Genomic DNA, 11,974 nt, shown 5'->3' with positions numbered 1-11,974 from the left:
TCATGACTCTGGGAAAGCGGCACTCTAACACTCACTGATGGTGTCTTAGGAGATGCCCTCCGCTTAAGAGTACTAACATGCGCAGTCCTGTTGAATATGGAGACCAAACCATCTATGATGATAGGAAAAAGGCTGAAGAAACAGTCTTCTTGTTTTCCCCCACTGTTGAGACCAGAACAGTGACAATCTTAAAACATACCATCTAAGGAACTTTAGTCCTTAAGTCTCGGTCTTCACTGGTGTGGTAAAATTCTAAGACTTATATTTTGCTGACGATTTTGATGTTGTTGATCAGATACATTTCTACATCCTTGATCCCAGACAATTCTCTTTTAGCATAACTGAATTATCTGTATAAAACGTAATGCCAGGGTCTGAAGCAAACAATACATCCAGTCAGCATACATTGGTTCTATATATTTTGAGAAACACTTGAGTACACAAAGAAAGCGTGCAATGTTAAAGAGATGATGTGAACAATATTGTGGCTTGTCTAATGGAGAATCCAGTGTCCTTTCAGGAAACTGAAGATACTCAAAAGTAGCTCCCCAATTTCTATTAACAACCCTCGAAAAGTGAACATTTTCATTTGATACAAATATACAAATTTAAAATAAGTGCACAGTTCAGAATGGCCTACCATTTTCAGATTGCTTATGTGTCAGAAAATATACAGTCGATAAAAAAATACCAGAGAGGTGGGGACAAAAGGCTCTCTGGAGCTGTACAGCAAAAATGAATATCACTTCAGTAGGTAGTGATCTCTGGAGAAAGTGGTGTCCTTAGAAACCAGTAGCACTGAAAGATAGCAGGTCACAAATCTGGTGATGGGGGATAAGACGTATAATAAGGCCCATTTTCCTGCAGAAAGAGAAAAAGACAAGAACATTAAATAATAAGATCAATGTAATTGGGAATGTAAAAGAAAGGGATTTAGAGCCAATGATCTAACGTATGGAAAATGTCTAGCACATGCCTGGCCCTGAGCAGGCCCTCAAGCCAACAGAGCCATTCCACTGGAGTCAGTCAGAGTTGGTATAATGTAGGCAGAGGTAATCAGGATGATGAGATTTAAAAATATTACCATTTATTGAACATTCTATATGCCAGACACTTAACCAGCACTTTTCTTTCATTATCCTTTTATAACCTCACAACATAATGCCATAAAGTAGGTAACATCCTCATTTTACAGAACAGGAAACTAAGGATCACACAGATGGCATCACTCACCTTAGGTCACCAAGCCGGCAACCAGGAGAGCCTGAATTTTAAATCCATGTCTATCCAAATCTAAAGCCCAGATTCTTTTTTTTTTTTTTAAACATCTTTATTGGAGTATAATTGCTTTACAATGGTGCGTTAGTTTCTGCTTTATAACAAAGTGAATTTTTTGTTAGGCTGTGTTGTCTTGCTGTGTGCCGAATCTTTGAGTTATGAAACAAAAATCATCATCAAGGAATTTAATAACTACAACTGTGTTGGCAGAAATGAGTCTCTCCATGACATGCCTGAGTGGCGAGGCTTTTAACAATGACAGTTTTTAGGGCGTTCAAGATCACGGTGGAGAATTGAATGCTAGAACTTTAATGTCAAACGTAGAAAGCAATAAATCAGTGTAAGGAAATTTTTTGACCTTATTTTGGCTAACTTTATCTTATAAAAATCAAGACAGTTAGCTTTATGGTAGATAGACCAAAATTACATTTATGAGACTTAAGATTCATTTCTTATTATTTAGGAAAGTATTTCTTTGACAAGTAACTTATTTTCCAGTAAATCATAAACAAAAAATGCTTAACATTAATGTAAGATAATAGTTAGATATGGAGAATGAAAGGTGGGAAGAAAACAGCATTGCTTTATGGCATATTTACATTATAGTTATGGAGCATTAAATCCATCCAGTCTTGAACATAATAGGCAGTTAAATGTTATTTGAGTGACTAAGTGAATCAAAAGCTCTGCCATTCTTCAGAGCAGATGCTCTGGAGGAGAAATTGATCCTGGGACCATAACCAGGAAAACAAGAGAATACCTAGGAAAACTTACTTTCTTCTATTTTTCTTTTCTTTCTTTTTTTTTTTTTTAACTTTCTGATTATACATCTGACCAGGTTAAAAAAAATTCAGTAGAAACAAATCTAAAGATTGGCTACATTTTAGGATACTTCACTAAAATTAATGAAAAATTTTGTTTTGTATTTTAGAATTTCCTACCAGGATCTGTTAAACTAATCACTCCAGTATCCTCAACAGGCATAGAAGCTATGCTTAAGAAACGTGCCTGAAGAGAGAAATCTATCCTGAAGTTCAACTGAAAAGAAATGGTTCACGATCCATCTTTAAGATTTCTCCATTCCATTCCACTACGGTATTTTTCTAGGCTTCCTGTATCTACATTAAATTGTGATAAAGTAAGAAGGGAAAATCTAATTCTTAATGCTATGAAATAAAGCTTTTATATTAGTCTCACACTGTGGAAGAGACTGCCGAGCAATCGAATACTTTCTCTATTTCTGGAAACAATCACAGAATTTTGAAGAACTGTTACCAGGTAAATCTCTACACTCTCTTCTTTGACTATAAGAGTGCTGACTAGCTCCCTTTCTGAAATGGTCTCAGTACCATTTTGATCCAGATAGACAAAAATTACCTTCTAATTACCGCCAAAGGTTCCTTTTAATCCTATAAAATTTATGTCACTAAGTCACAAAAGACCCAGAAAAACAGAAGCTCACTGCCAACAACCAACCACGTCATACCTTCACCAAGTAAAGGACTATGGGCAAAGCACACTTGAATACGATAATAAAACTGACCGACTCTACACTCGTTTCCTTTTCTCTAATCATATTTTTAATTCTTTCTAGCAAAGGAAAACTTTTCTTTACAAGGTACTATCCAACCACCTTCTAGCCTTTCACCTCAGTGTCCTGTGGGGCACCTCAAACTTAGTGTGTCACAAACTGAACAGACCACCTGTCTGTTTTCTCCAAGCCCCCCCAGTGCTCTTCCTCCAAATTGCCTCTCTGGGATGGTGGCGACACCATTCTCCAAGTCTCCCAAAGCAGAAACTTTGTTAGTCACCTCAGGCTTCTTTCCTCCTTCATTCCTCCCAATGGCTGGCTGCTCAGTCACCATAATGCTGTGGATTCTATTCCCTAAAACGTCTGCTTCTAACTATCTCTAAGATCTTCAAACCCTTGCCATTACCACTGCCACTGCCTGGCTCTAGTCTCTCATTTCTCCTCTGGCTTCCTCTGACAGCCTCTTATTTGTCTCCTTGCCTCCAGTTTTACCCCTGTCTGGTCCCTCTCTACACTGTGTCTTTAGCCATCTTTCTAAACAGGAACACAATGGCAGTTCTCCCTTGCTCAACACTCCCCACCAACTACGAAGGAGCCAAAGTACCGCAGCATAATGTGCAAAGCTGCAGTGTATTTAGGGATCTGCCCTCTGCCTGCCCCTTCCACATCATCTCCTGACTCCTTCTTCTGTTTCTTTCCTCTTTTTATTCCTCTCTTTGGTCTTTATATATAGATGGCCTGATATCTCAGTTTTAGAAAGCTCCAAGACAGGTACAGAAAGATGATCCAGTGGCCTAAGTGTTAGATTGTAGGTTATTTTATTTCATTTTGATTAATCACATTATTAATTAGGCCTGTATTTAATATATAAAATATTTTAAAAAAACACTAAAAACACACACACAGAACAAAAAAACAAAACCAAGCTTGAGTGCGGTGTTGATATTTAATGAAAGCCTGCTTTGTAGGCCCTTAAGTATATAGAAAACGTGTTGGCTTAAAAACTGCTCTTTTGGGGCTTCCCTGGTGGCGCAGTGGTTGAGAGTCCGCCTGCCGATGCAGGGGATACGGGTTCGTGCCCCGGTCTGGAAAGATCCCACATGCCGCGGAGCGGCTGGGCCCGTGAGCCATGGCCGCTGAGCCTGTGCACCCTGTGCTCCGCCAACGGGAGCCTGTGCTCCGCAACGGGAAAGGCCACAACAGTGAGAGGCCTGCGTACCGCAAAAACAAAACAAAACAAAACAAAACACAAAAAAACCCTGCTCTTTTGGGTTGTCTAACCAATACATCCTAACTTACATATTTCTACACCAGAAAATAAATGGTAAATCTGGACATTAGCTTTGAATCATCATTCCAAATTTTTGGTATCAAAATGTCTTTCAGTGCCTTTCACATTTCCAGCTATCCATTTTTCTTTAAATATTAAGAAGAGTGATATATAGTTCAAAAAAATAATAAGGCAATTTTCTGCTCTAGCAATCTGCAAGAAATAAAACCGGACGCTCTTTTTTCTGCCTCCCATATATTCAACAATCTTTGTATTTATGATCCAGCGACTCCAATTACAAATCCTCTTTGTGCAAAAGCAAAACATGACATTTTGTTAGCCATTAGAACACATTAAATACTTTGCTCTTCACATAAGAAATCATAACTGTAGCAGAAATCATAACTGAAGTCATAGAAACGTTAGAGAGAAAATGTCTTGTAGGATATTTACTGTACATACGTTGTACAATAATTAAGAATAATTCATTTTAAGCTTAATATAACCTGCAAATATATTCTCTGATTCATGCATAAAAATATGCAATCAGCAATAATTAAATAAGGCAACTGATAATCTTTTGGCCAAGCGTGTTACTTACTTCTCTGTTTTTAACTACTAAAGTGATAGCGTGAATAAGTACAATGGAATAGAGCTTTGATGAAATTCTAGAGTAGTTCTTTCTTAGTGTTTAATAGATTCATAAATGTATCTGTAAGAAATAATGTATTGGTTGTCACTTATAAAAACTTTTAGCAAAATGAAACTTCTCATAGGGTAAAGACTAGGATAGGCGACCCGGCTTACAATTAACGCTGAAAATGTTGGACACCAACAGATTCTTCTGGCTCTATTTATGTAGATGAAAAGCCATTCAGTCTTAACAAAATTAGGGAGAGGTGTGTCTCAAAGGTGATGGAAAACTGACAGTACAAGCAAGGATTGGCTATAAACCTACAGCAGAAATATTTCCCATTGAAAAGTTTACTGGGGGAAAGGCGCCCCCCTTAGAACCAAGCATTTTCCTAAAGTTACCATAGGAAAAGAATGTCAAACGATACTATCAAGTTTATTAAAACACATTAATTGCATTGTCATCTTACAATGAAAAGATGATGTGCTCAGACGCACTTGCACTATAAAATAGTTAAGATAATACACCAGGTAAGGGAGAATTCCTGGTACTTCTTACCCTGGCATCATATTCAAGGACAAAAGGAGGAAAGTCGATCTGTTCTGGGGAGATGGCAGAAAACAGCTGGTGGAGGCTGTCCACATGGTGGATTTTGTCCTTCAGTCCTGAGACAGAAAAGGTGGTAAAAAACCATGTTGATACCTGATTAATAGAAGAAAAAAAAAAATTTAAGCCAGTGGCCTGAATTGGAAATATACACATGATTTTGAAAATTTATGCTAGATAAAAACTATTTTGAAATTGAAATTGATATCAAAAAAATCTTGTAATAAGCAGTGTTTTTCAAGGTGCAGGTTGTAGTGCATCAGTGGATTATGCAATCAGTTTAGTGGATTGTGAACAGTATTAAAAACAACAAACAGAAACATGCTAGAGCAACAATGACTAGGGAATGTAGCAAGATGAGCTTTGTCTCATGAAGCTTCAGTTTCTCTTACATGTCTATGTGCTCCAGTGCATGTCATGTGTTGGGATGTAACATAATATGCTTCTTACTGTGGGCTGTGGTCAAAACCACTGCATTATCTGATGGAAGAACTGATTCACTGGTACTCTGAAAATGGTTAACATCTCCAAATCTCATCAACTCTTTTCATTACTTCAAATGAGACTGAAAATTTTTGCCAAGTTTTGAGACATTTATTTTTCTGTTGACACTTGGCATGCAGTCTCTTTCTCAGTCAAAGTGAATCTTCTGTAGACGTGGAGCCACCTTTGCTCATTCCACTTCATGACACTGCAATCTTTCTATAAAAGCTAGTCTGCAAAATTTGTTGGTTCCAAAAACAGAGAGAATTCTTGATAGCAAACTATACTGGCAAAGTATACTGGCATTCTAGCTAAACAATAGCTAGAATTTACAAATTCTTGTTCATCTATCCAAACTGGCAATCATAATTAGTCATGTTTACCAACGGCTTATACAACAGTTCTATGAGGTAGGTACAATGTTACTGCTATCCTCATTTTATTTACAGAAGAAGGTAACATATGCATATGAATTCTCAGTGCACTGGCATAGTACATTCCAGTATATAACTGGGTACATTATAAATACAGTACATGCCACTTTGGGCACTTGCCAATCGTTTTTTAAATTTCTCTTTGACACCCTATCATGTTTTCCAGTGGTTGCTCCAAACCTTTCACATATTCCTGGTCCCTAATACAACATACTGTCTTCATACCTACTTATGAGAAAAGGCATGGAATAACAGAGACAACACTACACTTATCTCTATCAGAATCTTATCCAAATTTCCAAGACTCGGTAGAGACTCATCTCTACCATTATTTCTCCCTTACAGCTCCAAACAGATTATCCCCTCTACTGAATTCACATAACCTTATGTTTAAATCTCATTTACAGCACTTATCTTACTTCATAGGAATACAAGTAGTTTCTTATATTCACTTCTATAATTTCCCTAGTACTTGGCAGACAATCATAGAATGGTCTAAAGTTTTAGAAGGTACAGACAGACCATGCATTCTCAAGTATTTGAAAAAGAATGAATGAATGAAGATAAGGCCTATTTCATACTGAGTTTCATGGCCTGGCTCACTAATCTATTTCGGCTATACTACCAATGACTGTTATAAGGCCTCAGATATTAACACTACCCTCTGTATCCTCTCATCTTACCAAGCTTATTTGGAGGGTGGTGGAGGGGGCGGGAGGTACTCGGCCTTTCTAGAACCAAGTGAGTTAATTTAAATCAGATTAGATTGTCACTTAGTTACACTCCAATCCCCAGTTTTTTACATCAGTTTTTTTTGTTTTGTTTTCAAAGCACATGCTGTTATATATCTAATTGATACAAACTTCTGCAAACTAGATTAGGGGCTCTACAACCAGTTAGCTGATAAACTAGTAAGAGCTACGGAGAGACCATGGAGATTTTAGAGATTCTAGGAAGAGGTTAAGAAAATAGATTGTAGAGTCAGAACGGAGAAGAACCTTGCGGATGTGTCAGGAGATACTGTGCAAGGAGTTACACATTGACTGGGAATCTACCATGTGCTAAGCATTGGACACGGCTGTAGGTGATACAGGGTAACAGTGACCTGGCCATTCCTCTAATGGGGGCTTAGACTCTAGAAAAGGAGCCAGCTTATAAGCATAACAATTTCCTAAGGCAAAAAGTACTAAATCAATGAATGGTCCAAAGAAACACATGAATACCTATCACAGGCAAGGAGCTGTGCTACGTGGAAAAAGGTATAAAATTACGGAACTAGAAGGGACTACACAGGGTATCTGTGTTCCACTGTCTCTTACCTCAGGACCTTTTTACATGCTGCTCGTTTAGTCCTGAAACCCTTTTCCTCAATTCTTTGCCTGGCTAAGAACTGTCCTTCAGAGTTCAGGTCAGAACTCACCTCTGTGAGGAAGCTTTCACTGAGTACCTACACTCCAGCCAAAGCTGGAGAAGCAGCTTCCCTCTAAGTGTTCCAACAACACCGTGCTTACTCATATTACTACATAACTGACACTCTTTGTGGTAGTAGCTGATTCTCTCAATAGACTAAATTCCCCCGTCTGGGGATTCTCTTCAATACCATATTTATAGGGATTTATAGGGTCTAAGTAATGCTCAACATGAAAAGTAAGCAATTCAATAAGTGTTGAGAGAATTAACAAATACTTTCTGGACTTACTACTTTAGTACTATTTAGGGATGGTCGAATGTTCCTTCATTCTACAAAAACAAGTTGTACTTCAATCTGGGCCTCAGTCTCTTCATCTACAAAACGAGCAAGTTGGACTTCAATGATTTTTAAAGTCCCTCTTAGTTATACACTTCTATGAAAGGACTCTTGACTATGCTGCATGTACTGACACGGTGAGCTGGTGGTGGTAAATTCAAAGAGAAGGCTGGGTTGGGGAAGAATGGGCAGTGATCTTAGGCACACACTCTTTGAAAGACAAACACATTTCTCTGTTGCATTTTCTCCCATTACCTCCTTTACATTCTTTAGGTATTAGCAAGAGAAAATTACTCAAAGTAGACAGAAGTGGAAACCCAGTTACAAGTTTTCCATTCAGGGAGACCCAACAGCATTGTCTTCAGTTTTTTTCATTTTATTTTTATGTAGCTCAGCTTTTAATTTTCAATTATTTACAACATAAGTCATAGATATACATTTATTTAGGTAAACTTGCTTTACGCAGTATCTACTATTTTAAAAAACTGAATTAAAAATTTGAAAAAAAGGCTGCTATGATATTCTGTGAATGCTAGAAACTCTTTCATCCAATTATTCACAAATGCACAGCCAAGAACAAGGGATCACAAGACAACATAAACTAGGAAAAGATTGTTCACACATGTATGCACTTAAGTCATCTACTAGAGCCAGAATCAACAGTGGGTTTAAATACTATTAGTTCACGTTCTATTAGTGAACTTCAAGAAAGAAAAAGAGTAGTGATTTATATGAGCAGTCAACTTACCACGTTGGGTGGAGTGTCCTGGAAAAGATCTGAGAAGTATGGAAATCAGGACAGTGATTCTATTGTTTTATTATCCCTTGATTTCATCTCATTATTTTATAATTACAACCCCTCCATTTACAGTTTTCGATTTAGTATAAAATAATGGTGGATTTCATTACACATGGGTTTTATTTTCTCAATCCTTCATCAGTTTCTCCATCCCAAAATATTATGAAAGGTAACATAATGGCTTTCACTTCATACATCTGCTCTTCAGTCTCTGCCTACCCGTCATCTGCACTGACTTCTACCTGAAGCAATTCCAATGGTGTGGCAACCAACGCTAGTGGCTCTAACACTGAAATTTCTGGTAATGTCTATCCATTGGTGTCCAAGTGGGGGAAAGATAGCTATTCACTGACTCTCTTGTGTGGGGAAGGAGGGGTTAAAGTCAGATCTTAGCTAACAGTGGCTATGTATTCTCGTAAGTCTGGTACAGAGTAACACTCTTTGGATAAGTCTGAATTTGTGACAAAAGTTAAAGAAGTTTTTTTTCCATTAAAAAATTATGAAGATTCATAATTTGGATGAAAATTCCAACATTCACTAAAGTTGAAAGAATTTTACAGGGAACACTGGTACAGAAATAATTCAGACGATCATTAACACTTTCCTTAAGTTTTCTTCATCACACATCTATCTGTTCCTCTATGCATCTATTAACCCATCTTACTTTTTTGCTGCACCTCAAAGTAAACTGCAGACGTCAGTAAACGTTCCCCAAATACAGCATTCATATCTTTAACTAGAGTTCAGTGTTCGTGCAGTTTGCTATAAAATTTACATTCGATGAAATACACAGATTTTAAGTGTACTTTTGCTGGTTAGACAGATGTACACACTTGTATTAGTAAAACTCCTATTGAGATACAAAACATTTTCATCACCCCAGAAAGTTCCCTCACGCCCCTCTTCCCAGAGGCAAACACTGTTTTGATTCTTCTTCTACCATGCATTAGTTTTGCCTGCTCTAGAATCTCATATAAGTGGAATTATACAGTATGACTCTTTTATGTAAGGCTTCCTTCACTCAGCATTAACGTTTTTAAGATTCCTTCATGCTGTTGTGTATATCAGTAGTATCGATGTTGTCTTTTATTGCCAAGAAATATTCCATTACAAGTATACAGCAGAGTTTAATTATTCATAATCCTATTGATGGACACCTTGGCTGGCAGTCACTGGCTGCTATGATTAATGCTGCAGTGAACATTCCTGTAGAAGTCTTTCTATGCACATATATTTCATTTCACTTGGGTAAATACCTAGTATTGGAATTGCTCGGTCACAGACTAGGTATATATTGAGTTTATAAGAAACTGTCATAACTTTTTTCAAAGTGGTCGCAGAAATTCACATTCTGACTTATACTGTAGGAGAATTCCAGTTACTCCACATCATTGGTAGTATCTGGTATCGTCAGTTTTTTAAACTTTAGCCATTCTGGTGGCAGTGCAGTGACATCTCATGCAGTTTTAAAAAAAAGTTTTATTAAGATATACCCAACTTACAATAAACTGCACATATTTAAAGGATAAAATTTGTTAAGTTGTGACATTACGTATACACCCATTATACCATCATCACAATCAAGAAGATGAACACTGGGAGCTCCCCGGTGGCCCAGTGGTTCAGCTTCCGGGCTTTCACTGCTGTGGCCCGGATTCAACCCCTGCTCAGGGAACTGAGATCCCGCAAGCCACACGGCGCAGCCAACGACAACAGCAACGACAAAAAAAAAGAAAGAAAATGAACATACCCATCACTCCTACAGGTTCTCAGGGTCCTCTGTAACTCCTCCCTCCCGCCCCTCCTCTGTTACCACTGCTCTACTTTCTGTAGAAAAATTATACATTAGTTCATATTCCCTAGAATTTTATATGAAGGGAATTACATAGTATGGACACTTGTCTGGTATGTACATGCTTCTTTTATTCAGCGTAAATATGCTGAGATTCATTTGTTTTGTTGCATATATCAACAGTTCATTCTTTTTTTTATTGCTGAGTAGTATTCTATTGTATGGATATACCACAGTTTGGTTATCAATCCTCTATGTTGAGATTCATTTGTGTTGCTGCATATATCAACAGTTCATTCTTTTTTTTATTGCTGAGTAGTATTCTATTGTATGGATATACCACAGTTTGGTTATCAGTCCTCTCAGTGATGAGCATATGGGTTGTTTCTAATTTGGGGCTATAACAAAAGTGCTATGAGCATTTGTATACAGGCAATGGATATGCTTTCATTTGTTTTGGGTAAGTATCTATGAGTGGAATGGCTGGATCACACAGTAGGTGTATGTTTAACTCTTTAAATGAGCTGCTAAATTGTGTTCCAAACTTTCTATACCATTTAACGTTCTGATCAGCACTATTTGGGAGTTCCAGTTCTTCCACATTCTCACCAACATTTGATACACAGTCTTTTAAATTTTAGCCATTCTAATAGGAACGTAATATCTCGTTTTGGTTTCATTTGTACTTTCCTAATAAGTAATTGTGAACATCTTTTCATTTGCTTATTTATCATCGTATATTTTCTTTGGTGAAGTGTTTTGCACAAATCATTTTTTCCATTTCTAAATTGTTTCCTTATTATTAAGTTTTGAGATTTCTTTATATATTCTAAAGATAAGTCCTTTATCAGATAAATGTTTTATTTACAAAGATTTTCTCTCAGGCTGTGGCTGCGTGGTTGATCTTTTCATTCTCTTAGCTATCTTTAAAAGAGCAGAAGTTTTAAATTCTAATAAAGTTCAATTTCTTTTATGGATTGTGCTTTTGGTGTTGTATCTAAGAAATATTCGCTTTACACTCAAGGTCACACAAAGCTTTTTCACCTATACTTCCTTCTAGAAGTTTAAAAAGTTTTGTTTTACATTTGTGTGATACAAGATATAGATCAAAGTTCATTTTTTTTTGGCATATGGATATCTAATTGGTCCAATATTGTTTGTTGAACAGACTAACCTTTTTCCACTGATCTGACTTTGCACTTTTGTAAAAAAATCAGTTATCCATAAATACGTAAATCTATTTCTGGATTCTTAATTGTGCTCCATTGATGTCTTTGTCTATCTTCATGCCAATACCTCACTGTCTTGAGTACTGTAGCTTTAGAATAAGCATTGAAAGCAGGCAGTGTTGGTCCCCTAACTTTGTTCTTCTTTTCCAAAGTTGTTTTGGCTATTTTAGA

At 37.0% G+C, this 11,974-nt stretch overlaps 1 protein-coding gene across 3 annotated transcripts in view; it reads right to left on the bottom strand.

Moving 5' to 3' along the window:
• Positions 1–395: 395 nt before the first annotated feature.
• The window catches only part of GDAP2 (ganglioside induced differentiation associated protein 2), a 71,009-nt gene continuing 59,430 nt past the window's right edge, over positions 396–11,974 (bottom strand). Inside the window, exons 13-15 of one of the 3 annotated variants that reach the window (XR_009564284.1) lie at positions 8,732–8,760; positions 5,272–5,415; positions 396–861 (exon numbers count right to left, since the gene is read on the bottom strand). Coding sequence is in view for 1 of the 3 variants with exons in the window: in XM_030869208.2 (XP_030725068.2) it covers positions 814–861; positions 5,272–5,415 (192 nt within the window). In the remaining 2 variants the exon portion in view is untranslated. Of the gene's footprint in view, positions 862–5,271; positions 5,416–8,731; positions 10,458–11,974 lie in introns of those variants that run through there. The other 2 variants (XM_030869208.2, XR_009564282.1) reach the window with 2 other exon arrangements.

The sequence above is a fragment of the Globicephala melas genome, chromosome 1 (assembly GCF_963455315.2).
Source record: "Globicephala melas chromosome 1, mGloMel1.2, whole genome shotgun sequence".
In the NCBI taxonomy this organism is placed as follows: Eukaryota; Metazoa; Chordata; class Mammalia; order Artiodactyla; family Delphinidae; genus Globicephala; species Globicephala melas.
This window is presented reverse-complemented; position numbering and strand designations above follow the sequence as displayed.